The following is a 15578-nucleotide window of genomic DNA, read 5'->3' as shown; positions in this document are numbered from 1 at the left end:
TTGGATCCTGCGTTGCTGTGGCTCTGGCTTAGGCCAGCGGCTACAGTTCCTATTTGACCCCTAGACTGGGAACCTCCAAATGCCGTGGGAGCAGCCCCAGAAAAGGCAAAAAGACCAAAAAAAAAAAAAAGAAATAAAAGAACATTGTGAGTGCAACTCAGCAATCAGTTATAGAACACCTCTGCTGTGTAAACAATGGTGCTTTGTGCTGGGAAAGTCTCCAAGAGGTATGAGACTAGCATCCTATTATTGAAGTGTTATCTTTCCCTAGCAGGAGTCTTTCCCATATTACTCTTGGTTGAAGACTTGATTTTCTAAGTTTTAGAAATAATCAAAACATGGCCACCAGAGAGATGCAATCAAAACACAATCAGAAACCATTTCATACTCACTGCATGGCTATGATTAAAAAAAAAAAACATAAAAAGTGTTGAGGCTACGGAAAAATTGAAATCCTCATATGTTACCGGCATCCACCTAAGAGAAATGAAAACATATCCACACAAAAACTTTTGCATGAATGTTCATACCAGCATTATTCATAACAGCCAGAAGTTGGAAACCCAAATATCTGTCATCTGATGAATAAAATGTAGCATGGCCATGCAACAGAATACGATTTATCAATAAAGAGAATAAATGATTGGTACATGGAACAATGTGGATAAACTTTGAAAATATTAGGCTAAATGAAAGAAGCCAGCCACAAAGACCACATATGGGAAGATTCTATTTACATGAAAGTCCAGAATTGGTAAATCCATAGAGACAGAAAATTAGTGGTTGCCTAGGGCTAGGGAGAGGGGAAGTGGAGAATGACTGCTGAGGAGTAAAGGATTTCTTAGTGGGGTTGACGGGGTGGTAATGCCAATATGCTAAAATTTGCTGTGGTAATGGCTGCATGATTCTGTGAATATACTAAGAATCACTGCTTTGTACACTTTAACATGGTGCATTTTAGGCTCCATAGCTCAGGGTTAGAGCACTGGTCTTGTAAAAAAGTGAATTTTATGCTATGTGAGTAAAGCTGTTAAAACACAAAAAACAGCGTGTTTGACGAAAGTAGCAAGAAAACCTTAAGACTAACTTTTAAGCACAAATATCGAGTGGTTAAGAGCTGTTCTGGAGTCCCGGGATTTTTATCCTAGCTCAACCATTTCTAGCTGTAGGATCTTGCATGTTATTTAATTTCTCTGGGCCAGCTTCCTAGCTGGAAAATGGAGCAACTGGCAGGCTTACTTCACTCACAGACAGAGTACACAGGTTTTATTGATGCATAACCGAATTCTACAACTGGAACAAGTTACAGAGCTCATATTAGAGCTCAGTAAATGTTAGTTATTATTTGTAGAGAGCTCTAATGTTTTTAAAGTGCTCTTACATGCATTTTTCCACTTGCTAACACAAGTACTCAGGACATTTACATTCTTTCCACCTCAGTAAAATTTTGAGCTTGTTTTTGGCATTTGAAACTCTCCTGCCTGTCACTGTATCTCACTCCTGTTTATCCCTTTTTGATTCTTTTCCCTAATTCCTGCTAAGATGTCAATAAATAACATTGACATTGAATAATGTGACCCAGCCAAGGAAATTTCCATGTTAAAAGACAAATCTTAAAAACTAAAGAAGTTTGTAGAACCCAAAGGAAAGGCAATTCTACAATAATATCATTAGGTACAATTATGTACCATTACTGAGGCAGCCTGACCTGGCTACTCCTCAGTGGAGTTCTGATTTTTGTTATGATTTAGCGTGAATATTGTGCTTATTCTAAAATTAGCTTAAAAGTCCTAAAAAGATAAGAACTTACTCATAAAAGACAATTTACACTTCTCTTCTTTAGATTTCTTAGTCCTCTTTTTTTCATTCCTTTTTCTTTTTAGGGCTGTACCTGCAGCATACAGAAGTTCTTGGGTTAAGGAGTCAAATCGGAGTTGCGGCTGCAGGCCTACACCACAGCCACAGCAACACCAGATCGGAGCCTCATCTATGACCTATGCCACAGCAAGGTGCAATGCTGGATCCTTAACCCACTGAGCAAGGTCAGGGATCAAACCCACATCCTCACGGACACTATGTTGGATTCTTAACCCTCTGAGCCACAATGGGAATTCCTTGTTTAGGCCTCTTATGCTAATAAACCAAGATTTAAAATTTTGTTTTAATTCTGAGGATTTTATTACATAATGAAGCATCTTATCTTTTTTTCTTTTTACAAAATCAATGCCTGCATGCAAAAAGAGTAACATAAAACACCCATATTTCCCCCACTTTGATGGGACTTCCAGACATTTTTGTTATGTATACACATACAAATACATACCTAAGAGAACAGGAATCATACCTCTGTCATACACCTGTTTTTCTCTTCTACCTGAAGTTTTAATGATTCCTTTATAATTTTTATTTTTGAAATATTTTAATGACTTCATTAGCTAGATGGGAAATTATTTAACCAACACCCTGTGTCTGGATATTTAACAAATCTGCATGAGATCATGCACATTTCTACACTTTTCTCAAAAGTGAACACAATGCTAGGAAATTAAGGAAAGAAAGGCATTTCTTCCAAAATTCAGACTTTCAGGCCTTTATAATGGTGGTACGGTTTTTAGTTCTAAAACCTAAGGTAAATATTGAAACCTGAGAATTCAGAGGAGGACAGTAAACAAAGCATTGAGAAATAGGAATTGAAATTATTTAACCATAAGAACAGGAATATATAAAGACTGTATTTATATTTACAGAAAAAGAATATCCCACAACACCTTATATTTTCATGTGTCACTCTCACAGTACGTCAATATTAGAATTATTATTGTGTTTGTCTCCTCTTCACTTTGAGTCTAAGAGCTCTTAGAGGACAAAAGTGATCTCGTTTCTTTGTTTACCCTGTAGTGCAGGCTGCTGTCTATTGAGCAGGAGTTGAACATAAATCATGATATCTCAAAGGAACAGAAAGCAGCCAGAGTTTAGTCCTGCTGACAGTCACTATGCGAATTTTCATAAGCTTCTAAAGGAATTGCCAGCCATGTGACTGTAAATATTGCTAGTATGCTACTGTGTTTCCTATTCCCATGAAGAATTTAAGAGCCTTTCCTCACTGCCTTACTCTAGTAAATCAGGTCCCTGTGTATAATATTACTGAAATGTAAACACAATCATGTTGAAATTATTACCCACTTGCTGATTTGAACCGTACGAAATGTTAACTAAATGCTTCTGTATTTACACAGGTATATTTACTTATTGGATAAGCATAGTTGGAAGTGTTTCATTTAAGTGTGATGATCTGATAGTCTTGTGCTACAGCTGAGGGGCAAGTTTTCCATAAAAGTAACACAATTCAAGTTTTCTGGGCATTTAAAAAACTAAATATCTAGGAGATAAAGCTGTGAAATCTCTAAAGAAAAATTTTAAACTGTAGCCTCTGTGGCATACAGCCAATCTACATATTCAAATTATGCTCTTGAACTTTGAGGGTTGTTATAAAATTTTACCAGCTTCTTGAACAGTAAGCTAACTGCAAATTTTAGGTTGTTTGGATCACAACTTCTTCCCACATTTGATGACAAAATTATTTGGATGGCTTGTTCCTTGCTAAAGTAGGTCTGATTCTAGTATGAGATCTGCAATTTTATTTGGTAGCAGGTAACAAAATAAAATCACTTATTTAGTTAACTCTCCAGTTAATGAAAACAAATCTCATACTTTGTCTTCATAATTGTCCTAGTATCCCCCCAAAAGTATAGAAACATGTTTATAAATTCTTACTTTTCCTAGCAAAATCAAGTAAGTTGGAGAATTTTTAAAAAGGCTCCTTTCTTTATTCCACCGCTGAACTTTGTATAAAAGTGCTGTAATGTATTTAAAGTGCTTAGTACAGTGGCTGAACATAGCTGGCATTCAATAAATTTTAGTTATTAGTTTTTTTCCAAAAAACAGTATCTTAATCTAAAAACTCAAAAAGTTAAAGGTGCAGTTACAATAAACAATAAACTTGAAGAATCAAAGTGAAAAGGGCAAAGTGAATCAAAGTGAAAAGAAAAATCTAAGGCACCAGGATGTATATTATGTTGCTTTTTTTTTTTAACCTGATAAGATAATCCCACAGTCCTAAAGTTACTGAATTAGTTGCTTTTCCTTGTTCACAGTGCCACCTTCAGGAAAGAGACCTTTTGTTTTAATTTAGTGCAAATGCATCCTTATTGGATTAAGTTAGGTCAAACACCTGAAGATTAGGCATAATAAAGATTTTCATGAGACTATGGACTCTGATTTTCCCTACCTGGCTGTGTTCAATGCAGATCAATCTGTAAGCTTTTATTTATTTATTTTTTTAGGGCCACACCCACATCATATGGAGGTTTCCAGGCTAGGGGGTCTAATCAGAGCTACAGGTGCTGGCCTGTACCACAGCTCACAGCAACGCAGATCCTTAACCCACTGAGCGAGGTCAGGGATTGAACCCACAACCTCATGGTTCCTAGTCGGATTCATTTCCACTGTGCCATGACGGGAAGCCCAAACTTAAGTCTTAAATCAAAAGGTTTCTTGCTGAGCACAGAATTGGGACATATTTAAATGTGTATTCTAGCAACAAAACCATTAGAGAAGCCATATGGATTCCTCTTTAGTATATTTCTATTTAGACAATGAGGTTGGAAGTTTAGAGTTCATTCACTTATATAATATTTATTGACCACCTACTATGTGTCAAGCATCTATGATATGTAGGCTCTGGGCCAGAGGATAATGTTCTCTGGACAAATGATTTAGAGAGACATATTTTTTTTTTTTATCCAAATACCTTCTTTTTTTTTTTTTTCTTGTCTTTTTTCCTTTTCTAGGGCCGCTTCCAAGGCATATGGAGGTTCCCAGCCTAGGGGTCTAATAGGAGCCATAGCCACCGGCCTAGGCCACAGCCACGGCAACGCGGGATCCGAGCCGCGTCTGCAACCTGCACCACAGCTCACAGCAACGCCGGATCCTTAACCCCCTGAGCAAGGCCAGGGATCGAACCCGAAACCTCATGGTTCCTAGTCGGATTCATTAACCACTGCGCCACGACGGGAACTCCTATCCAAATACTATTTTAAATTAGATGTCTAAGTACCATTACTTGTCTCAAAAGAGAAGTTTATTCTTTTAGTTTACTATTATTTCTCTTAACCCTCAACATAAATCTGTACAGTAGAAAATAATTATCACATTTTGCTGGTGACAAGCCTGACTTAAAAGGGTGAAATAACATATTCAAATCCCACAATAGCGAATGGCAGGGAAGTCTTTCTTTCGTGACCCTAATTCCATAACTTGGAAAACACCCTAATCTCATCTACAAATCAACAAATTCAGCAAACATTTATTGAATGCCAATGATGAACAAAACTTACTATGTGCAAGGCAGTAAACCATTCTCACAAGAGAACACAAAGATGAAAAAGACAAGATCCTTGTATTCTTGGAGCTTACAATATAGTGGAGAATACACACACAGACACAAAGACATACTCATATATAAAACCTGGAATTAAGCTGACAAGCTGTACGAAAGACGTGCTATGGGAACATAGGGTAGAGAAAAAAATTCCAACTAGGAAGATCTGAGAAGGCTTCTTGGAAATGGGAACTGACATTACATGGTAAGAAGAAGATAGGGGAAAGGAACCCAAAGGTCCTAAGGCAGAAAAGTTCCAGCCATTGCCTACATTTACTGGAGATATTGGTGGTATTGTGGGAGATGATGCAAGAAAGGTAGATGTTAAAATCAGAGAGAGCTTGCCTGTGAGCTAGAAAACTTGCAACTTAATTCTATGTGTAAGGAAGATCCTTTCAGGGATTTGGAGCAGGGGACAAATATCAGCTCAAAATAAATCTTATTGGTTTTAATAAAAGCTTTATCACTTGATCTCCACTGTTTGCCTAGTGAAGGACACTTCTTGGGTGTAAATAAACATATTCAATGAATGGACCGGTGGGGAATAGACTGGAGGTTGAATGATCAGTTAGCCTATTATAATCCTTCAGGAAGAGGGCAGATGTAATCAACACTGCAGAGGAAAACGACTCTCTTTGATAGTTGGATTTGGGCATATGGGAAAGGCAGGCTTTGCTCCACAAGGAAGGCAGTAACATTGGGAATAAGATGCATGTGGGAGGAATGGGTGGTTTGAGGAGAATGGGCATAGGGAAAGATTCTCAGTTCTGTTTTGGATGATGTTGTGTTTGAAGTGTTGGCAGTAAAAGGACTTTTCAGTCTAGAGTGTTCATGAAGGAGTCCTCTTTTCTTTGAGGCGTTACCATGTTCACATGCCTGACTTCATACATTGTTCTATACAGATTTGTAATCATTTTGGTTTGATATTTTCCTTACCTTCCTTAAAATCATGAAGAAGTAACTTAGGACCCTATGCAAGAGCTACCCTACAGAGAAAGAGAAGGGGAAAAATGTGCTAAATGGTTGAAGGTGAAGTGGTCTGATTTTCATCTTTCAGCTGGGCAAACTACCCGCCATCTTCCACAACTGGGGAATAAATGGAGAAACAGTTTAAAGGACAGATGTTTTACTTAGAAATCAGCCAGGAAAAAACAATATGCATGTAACAAACTACTGAAAAACAAGCCATGTAACCAGAGGTGATGCACTTTGACTGCTTTTCTGATCGAGGCTTTTACACTGCTAGAACGTTTACAAGTTGGGTTTTTGGGTCCTGTTGATAGTCTTGAGTTATAAAAGGACTCATTCCTTACCCCGCGCTATTCAGAACTATGTATTTTGGGGAGAAGGTAGGCTCAGAGAGATTATCAGTCCAGGACACGATGGCCTCTGTCTCTTCCTTTTCCCTCGCTCCTCCTCAGTGTCGATACCCTGAAATCTGCCTTCATCCAATTTCCCCATTGTCTGTCCCCCGTAGGCTGCAGCTGGACACGTTCCCTGCAGCCTGGCGCTTTCCCCAACCTCCACCTGGCGGGGCACGTGCCCGGGGACCGTTGGAACAAACACCAACGGTCCCCTTTGTCCAGTAGGGCGCGCTCAGGGCGGGTCGGGCTGCCGCGCGGGAGCCGGGAGCGGGAGCCCGGCGGGCGGCGCGGGGGAAAGGGGGCGTCGGGGGAGGGGTGGGCGCGAGCCCGGGCGCGGAAGCGGGACCAGCCTCCAGACCCGCGGGAGGAGTCCTAGGGACTTGACAACGGACCATTGGAGGTGGGAATGGGGAGCTCTCCAGTGTGCCTTTCTGAAAAGCAATTGAAATCAGTGAAGTAGAAAAAGCAAGTCACAAAACCGATAAGTATAGTCAGGTCCCATTTCTCTAGAAAGGTTCACAGCGCCAAATTACCGGTGTGCTTGTATGTAAATACACTGGGAAAGTTCTGATGGGGAAGAGAATAGCTTGCGAAAGAGGATAGAGGAAGCTTTGTACATTGTACATTTCTGAGATACTTAACGGTAATATTATTTAGGCAAGTGTGATCATGTAATTGAAGAGAAAAATCTGCATTTGGGAAGCTTAAGCATCCTTTTGCTTCCCATGGGTAGGGACCTGCTCAGACTCTCCTACACTGGCAAGAGATGAGCTCAAAAAAGCTTCTTCCTATTTTCTTTGCTCCCTTCTCTGCTGCTCCACCTGTTTTCCCCAGTAAGAGAAACCTTCTTACTGGAAGTCTTCCAAAGTGGTCTTTGGACTTTGCCCAGGAGTCTTCCTCACAGCTTTCCTCATTACAAATCTATCTGCAAAACCCACTCTCAAAGAGGAAATATTTTGAAGTTAGCAAATTGCTCACTGGCACCTGAACATTTGAATTTCCCATTATTCCTAAAATATATCAAGATAAAATGTTTATGGAATATACCGACCTTCTCCTAAACAATTGTACTATAGTTTTTCTATTAGTATGACTGCAAGATGTTAAATTTTCATTTTAAATTAACTTGACTTAAAAAAAGTTACAAAAATGATACAGACAATCCCATTATATCTTTTACCCAGCTCCCCCAAATACTAACATTTAACATAACCATAATACAACAATTATAACCAGGAAATTAACATTACTATTACTCTGTTAACTAATCTACAGATATTATTCACAGTTCTATAGTTATCCAACAAATCTTTTTTTTTTTTTTTTCTGGTCTAGGTTTCAATCCAGGATTTCATAATGCATTTAATTATTATGTCTACTTAGTTTCTTCTCATCTGTGGCAGTTTCTCAGCTTTTGTTGTGACACTTTGGAAGAGTACTACTGGCCAGTTATTTTGTGAATGTCCTTCATTTTAGGTTTGTTTGGTATTTTCTTATTATTCAAGTTACACTTTTTTTTTTTTTTTGGCAAAAATATCACAGAGTGTTGTGCCCTTCCCAGTACATCATATCAAGAGGCACATGATATCCAGGTGTCATTAATGGTGACATTAATTGATTACTTGCTTAAGGTGGTATCTGCCAGGTTTGTCCAATGAAAAGTTGTTATTTTTCTTTTTTTATTTAATTATAGGAGGCAGGCCTCCTTATCGAATGCACACCAATTTTAGCATTCATGATTCCTGACTGGGACAGTTAGTGTGTGGTGTTTCCAAACAGTGATTTTTTTGTTTTCATTATTCTGATGTTAAATTTCAATCTGAATATTTAAATGCATAACAACTTCTGGGAAAGGAAGATTTTGACTAATACTTTTCTACTTCACACTAGGGGGAGAAAGCATTTGGAGGCTGTGAAATATGCCATGGAGTTAGTGGCTAAAATGGAATTTATGAATGTATTATTTACTTCCTGAATTCTAAATGAATAAGTCACTATTCTTAGTACTTGTCAAGAATATGGAATCTAAAATCCCAATTTACATGAATTTACAAGTTTATTAATTGAATTGTTTTTTATTACTCCTGTGTTTGTAACTCATCAGTGGGTAAATATAAAGTGGTATTTAAAAATAGAACAAAGAGAAAACAGCTTTAATAGTATTTCAAATGTATTGCTATTTTTAGTAGCTATTGCAAAACTAATCCTTTACATCAACAATACATCTGACTCTCACCCAATGATATTTCACTTTATTTAGTCTCAATGTTTGCTGAAGGGATTTACTGGAAGTTGGAATGAGTATCCTTTGAATACACTGCAAGGAAAGTAGACTTCTTTGTGGATGAAATTTAGAGATAATAATCTGAGGGTTACTTGACTAGCAAGCATTTTGATAAATCTTGTTTGCATTTATTTCCCCTAATCTTTATCATTACAGATGGAAAACTGGTCCAAGATTGGGTCTTAGCCTCGATGCCATTTTTCTTTCTTTCAAAGTATGAAGAAAAGCAGGAGAGAATTTAGATTTTTTTTTTTAGAAAAATCACTCGTTTGATTGTCTGATATCTCTGAACCCTTGCCCCAGAAAAAGACGCAAATCCATGTATTGCATTAGGAGCAAAAGCAATCCAATGTCAGTTGGGGGTGGGAGGGGAGCATTGAGGGGTGCGGAGACAAGGGAGGAGGTGATGAGGTGGGGAAAGCAAGCTGCCAGACCGTCAGAGGTTTCCCAGACAGTTACCCCGCCATATGGCAGCTCAGGTGTGGCTGCTCTGGCTCCACAGCCCATCTGGCTCCGTGTCATTTCCCTCCAAACCCCTCCTTCGACCAACCCCCAACATCATCCTCTGCTTTACCTCTTAGCCCCCAGTCTGCTCAGCTTTCTTGCTAGCTCTTCACTCCTTATCAGGCTTTCCCTCACTTGCTCTTTCATCAACTCTCACCATTGTTTGAGAAGAAAGCACAGAAACTCAAGTGAGAGAACCTGACCATTCCCAAATGGTTAGAGCAAAGAAGAAATTCTTGAATAAACATGGCAATTCTCCCCCTTCTTATCAGCATAGAAATCTTGCCCATTTGAAAATAGATGAAGAACACGCTGGGGGAACGCGCCTAAAATCAATAGCTTATGCAAACGGTGATCATCGCCAAAGGAGAAAAGGCCGCAGAGTTACTGCACCTCTCCGATGCCTCAAAGGCAGGACGATGGGGTTGGAGGAAGAGAAGTGAAAGCCGAGAAAAAGGCCCGTTATTACGAAACATTTTTGTTTCTAAAATGGAAAGAACGTGAAATCCCAGAACCCGCTTCTTGGCCCGCCAACCCCCCTCGCCTTCCGTCGCTGTCCTGCCCTCCGCTCTCGGCCCAGCCCAGGCCCGCCACCGCTCGCGGCAAAGCTTGGCGCTCCATTGCGCGCCTCTGCGGACAAAGAACAGGAGGCTGCCGGGTCCAGCCAGCAGCCGGGCGGGAGACAGGCGGAGGCGCGCGCTGGGGGAATCCCTCCTGGGTTCTGACGTCACCGCAGCGCCAGCCAATGAGAAGCCGGAGCGGGGGATTCCCGCTCCCGCTGCCGCCCAGCCGGCTTTTTAAACAGTACCCTGGGGAATGCTCTCTAGGAGAGGTGGGAGGAGTAGGGGGAAATGGAGGTTAAGGATGAAATGTGATCGTCCTGGGGGACAAGACATCCGAGGTTTGACGATTAAGCATCAAGACTGGCTTAGACCGGGGGTGGTGGGGAACCAAAAGCTGTCGAGGAGAGGCTGAAATCCAGGTAGGGCAAAGTCCTCCAGAGATGGAGTGGAAACTGGAGCGCACCGCCCGGAGGAGGATCCGAACTGAAGAAGAGATGCTGTGGGTGAGCAACGCCTTTTTGTTTCCTCGCCCCAATTCCCTAACGGTTTTGTTGTTGTTGTTGATGATGGCACCTTTAAAAGTACTTATTTGAAACTAAGAGGTAGTTCAAAACTCAAAATTCTGTTCGTAATTTGAGCTGTGTAATTTAGTTATATTTTAGAGGTACCTTGCTGCTTAAAAGGTGAATGTAATTTGACAAGGATCTAGAGACATTCCACACCTAACATTATGATTTTCCTAAATAGTTTCTCTCCCAAAACATTGTCTATATTTTCAAAGGAGGATGTCATGAGGGTGCTCGCCAAAGACATGAAGCAGAAGAGAGGTCAAGGTTCTCCCAAGGTGAGTGTCCAGTGCTTGCTCTAGTTCTTTCTTTTCTTCCCCAATTCTCTGTCTTTTTGAAATTATTTTATGATTTATGTTGTGTATTTCAGGTGTACAGCGAAAGTGATTCAGTTATATATACCCATATATCTGTTTTTCAGATTCTTTTCCCTTGTAGGTTATTACAGATTACTGAGTAGAGTTCCCCAGGCTATACAGTAGATCTAGTTCTATGACTTAAATATGACCTTGAACAAACTAATTCTTGCTAAAGAAGATATTTGCTGTAAGTATGAGTTGGTCTGAAAATAGGAAAAAATTAAAAATCTCATGTTATCACTAAGTGCAGAGTCTATATACAAAAGAATTTTTATAAGAAACTGAAGAGCCCTCTCTGACAAATAATGGTAATCATTTGTATCTGAATGGTGCGTTCTAATTTTTGCCTCAGCAGCAAAAGATGGAGCATGGATGTGTCAGATAGGCAGCGCATCTCTAGCTGGCTGTTACAATTTCACTTTAACAGTTGCTAGTTGCACTCTCCTCTGTCTCACTCATAAACTTGCCCCCCTCCCCTGAAATGGAAATGGGGCCATCTGGTGGTGAAGAGGAGAAGTGACATAATCCATGGTCCTTAGGGTAATAATTTAAAAGTTGATGCTATGTAGTACTTTTTCATCTTGAAAGTCCGAACCTAAACGCCTTTAGCTTCTCTTGTAATCAGTGTGAAAATAAAACATACAAAGATCTTATCTTAATTTTAACACATAAACTATTCTCATATGCTTTAGATTTCTCGTTATTGTTATTCATCTTACTTCTCTCTAGGCTAAATAGTTCACATTCCTTTACTCAGAGATTCTCATTTCAAATCCATCACTAGCCTTATAGATTCTTCTAGATATCCTTTAAAATTTTCTATATTTAAGTGGCAATACAATAAATTGAACATATAACTTTCAGAATGCAATGATTATATCTTTTGTAGCAGGAGAAAATGCATGACATATATGTGTAAGTATAAGCATCCCTAAATACTGTAATAATTATTTCTCCTAAACATAGCTGAAGATTTGTCTTATGCCCAGCTTTTGTATTACCATGGCTCCTAGATATTTCACTACCTAATACCGTCAACTGGCCTTTTGGTCAGTAAATACAAGTAATTGGAAAAGCTGTAGTTAAGTATAACTTTGTTAATTCACTTATATTACAATAACACCTTTTCATAGCTGAGTCTTTAATTTGGAAAAGCTAAGTGTATTTTGAAAGGTTTTTTTTTAAGTTTTGACTAGATTAAAACATATTGGTTTTATTTCTTATAATATTTTTGGAGGAACAGTTTTGTCTGTAAGTTTTCTTCAATGTGACTATTAAGATGAAAGTTATGTCACTGTGTTTCAAGTTACAAATTTAATCTTTATGGGCCATGAAAAGCAGCAGAGACCTGAATCAGGTAGGCAGTGTATTGTTAGCTGGCTGCTTTGGATCAGTTCAGCAGCCACGACTACCCTGCCACTTGCTTCTGGATAAATTCTTCTTGTTAATGAAGTGCATTGGTTACCTGTGTGTGATGGGTTGGCAGTGTATTGTTAGCTGGTTGAGTATATGAGTAGCATCAGCTAACATGCAACTGCTGTCTTATTGCATATAATGAACATCAAAGTATGATTCAGTCTGTAAGTGATGTGTGTGTGTATATTTTGTGTACTTCTGTCCTCTTTACCATAATACTTATTATCGCTATTCAGTTACAATAGACAGCTTTATAAAGATGAAGAAACTACTCCAATTAATTATTTTTAAAAATTTCAGGTAATATTCTGGAGTCTCTAATACTTATAGATAATATTAAAGTTCTTTAAAGTTACATATTTATTTTAAATATAAAATTTAGAAGATAACAATTTGTAATAGAAAGCCTAAAATATTCCTCAAATTTTCAACTAAGTCTTTAATATTCTTTCTGGACGATCAGTTTCTTCTTTTGACATTAGGGTAGGTCTCAATTACCATGTGTGTGTACAGCCAAAGGGAGAATTGAGGTAACTTTCCTCGTGAGTTAGTCAACTAAAACATTTTCACTTGAATATCAATTTTAGGGGGCAGGAAATTGTTGTTTAATTGTTTGGAAGATTTATCTCAAGTCTTCATTTTCTGTAAAATCACTACTCGTATAGTGTTTGGAAAAGAGCACAAGATTTAGTGTGTGAAGTAGGAATAATTTACCATACAATATAATTTTAAATACTTTCTTATTCCCTTGGAGGCTATTTTGACCCATGGAGCAGCGACAGATATGTGCTGGGTCCCAGATACACAGAGTAGTCATGTAGACATTTGCAGCAAGTTCATGGAATTGACTTCGGTGGTCTGGTCAATTATTTTCCCCTAAATGAGATGTGAAAAATATATCACATTCTCTTCTGCATTGGATTATAAGTTATTGGTAAAATAATCTTCTCACCTTATTTAAATATAAACATTTCTAGATCCATGGTTTAAACAGATACCTATAATTTGAGTCTTATGCATTTTGCTACTTTCAGATCTTATCCTCTTTTTGCTGCTGCCTAATATCATTCCATTTTCAGCATCTTTGTGTTTAAATACCCCTTTCCTGTAAATACTGTTTTCATCTTGTTTTTTTTTTTTTTTTTGAGGTTAAATTTCAACATGTTATTTTCTGTAGAAAATCATTAACCTGTTCATAAAAATAAAACCTACTACATTTAGGCTTGTCCTTTGTGTTTTAATTTTTTTAAACTAAAGAGCAAGACATAAAATGTCAACATTTATGCTCAATAAAGAGAATAGTTTGGGGATCAAACTATTTCTATTAATGTTTCTATTAATGAGATGATGGGAAAGGAGAGAAAGAAAGGAATGCAGTAAAGTGAAATAAGGGGATCAGTGGGTAAGGAGGCAGATGAATGTAGAAATTAAAAAAAAAATGTTTCCATAGGAGTGAGAAGGAAAGAGAGGGATCCATACCTGAGATGTCAAAGGAAGAGAAGAGGGAAGGAGGTTGAAAAAAGGGGAGGGAGGCAATGCTGGTTTGGAAGTGTTTTCTGTCAGGTGTTTTCTCTTGGGGCAACCACTGGGCTGTTTGCTGGTGCTGGGGAAGTAACTGCTTAATTCCTTGATTCTCTAAACTGGCCTTCCCTTCTCTACCCATCTCTGCCCCACAAAGAGAAAGCTTACCTCTTCAAGAAGAAGAGTGGGAAGAAATGTGATGTGTTAGTTTCCAGGAGTAACAGTTACTGGGATTTTATTATTCCTTGGGGAAGATAAAGTCAAGCTGAGGGATAAATAAAGACATATTACTATTATTATATTAGATATGTTGGCTCCATCCAAACATGGCATTTTTCTTTCAAAGGAACATGTTATCGGGAATGAATGTGATTTTGTACAGGGATCACTCCAGGCTTTTAAGTTCATATCAGGCAGCCTTAAAACACAGTTAGTACATTTAAAGAAAAGAAATATAGAGAAATAGTTTTTGCTTTCCCTCCTAGACTTTGTCTGCCTTTCTCTTTTTATTTTTGGCTGGAGTGTTTTGTTTTTTAAAGGAGCATGTTCATTATTTTATTTATGTATTTATTTATTTATTTAGGCTGTCCCGTGGCATAAGGAGTCCCAAGCTAGGGATCACATCCCAGCCACAGTTGTGACATAACCTGGGGATCAAACCTGAGTCCCAGTGCTCCCAAGATGCTGCTGATCCTATTGTGCCATAGTGGGAACTCCTAGAGGGTTTTCTTACTTGAGATTATCTGCAGGCAATTCAGTTAGCTCATTATATTTTAGTGTGGTTATACAGTTATAATGTTGGGAGCGCTTCATCATTCAGTAACTGCATATGTGTCCATATTTATACATAACCTGTAAAAATAGTATGTAATAAAAATAAGGTATATATGCTATGTGTTTCCCCTAGATTTTTCTCTTTGGATACTCCAGTCAAGTCTGATTTTAAAAACTGTGTTGTGCTGGATCCAGCCTGTCTTAGTTTGTGAGAAATGATTGTTAAATTTTCAGAGATTTTGCAAGCCAGTTGTGGGAACCATAAGTAGGTTAAAACTGGCCTTGTGAGAGGATTCACACCATGGAAATTGCAAATGCTACACATTGGGATTCTTCCTCCAGAGAGTTGGTTGTTAAACATCTACCAGTCACCACTGTACATATGCTACATATACTGTAATCATTAAGAACATTTATGTACATATGCATACTATAGGCACGCTATAATTCGTAAGCATTTTCAAAAATGAAGTACAATTTTTAGGGAATATTTCAGGCAAATTCATATTTCTTCCACTGTCCAACACTCTATTGTTACATCTGCCATAAGTTAGTAGGAAGTACTCCATTTCCCAAATAAAACAAAACAAAACGAACTTCGAGTCAAGGAATTAACCACAAAGAGCATTTGACTTTGTCCTCCTTGTCATGAGGATGGCAGCTGAGTACTCTTTTATGTGATGCCTGTTATTTCTCCATTACACTTCTCAGTTCAGGCAGCCCATAGCAGCCCCCGTCCCAGACTTTTTGACGCTGAGATAGAGAAGATACTATGCTCAGTGCAAGA

The 15578-nt window shown here is 38.5% G+C and overlaps 1 protein-coding gene across 1 annotated transcript in view; it reads left to right on the top strand.

The window, feature by feature from the left end:
• The window catches only part of CDC20B (cell division cycle 20B), a 60103-nt gene continuing 49575 nt past the window's right edge, over nucleotides 5051–15578 (top strand). The window contains exons 1-2 of the mRNA XM_021076691.1: nucleotides 5051–10658; nucleotides 10937–10999. Of these exons, the coding sequence (XP_020932350.1) occupies nucleotides 10596–10658; nucleotides 10937–10999 (126 nt within the window). The 5' untranslated portion in view covers nucleotides 5051–10595. The remainder of the gene's footprint in view (nucleotides 10659–10936; nucleotides 11000–15578) is intronic.

The sequence above is a fragment of the Sus scrofa genome, chromosome 16 (assembly GCF_000003025.6).
Source record: "Sus scrofa isolate TJ Tabasco breed Duroc chromosome 16, Sscrofa11.1, whole genome shotgun sequence".
Lineage (NCBI taxonomy): Eukaryota > Metazoa > Chordata > Mammalia > Artiodactyla > Suidae > Sus > Sus scrofa.
The sequence above is the reverse complement of the archived record's forward strand: the minus strand, read 5'-3'. Positions and strand labels throughout refer to the sequence as shown.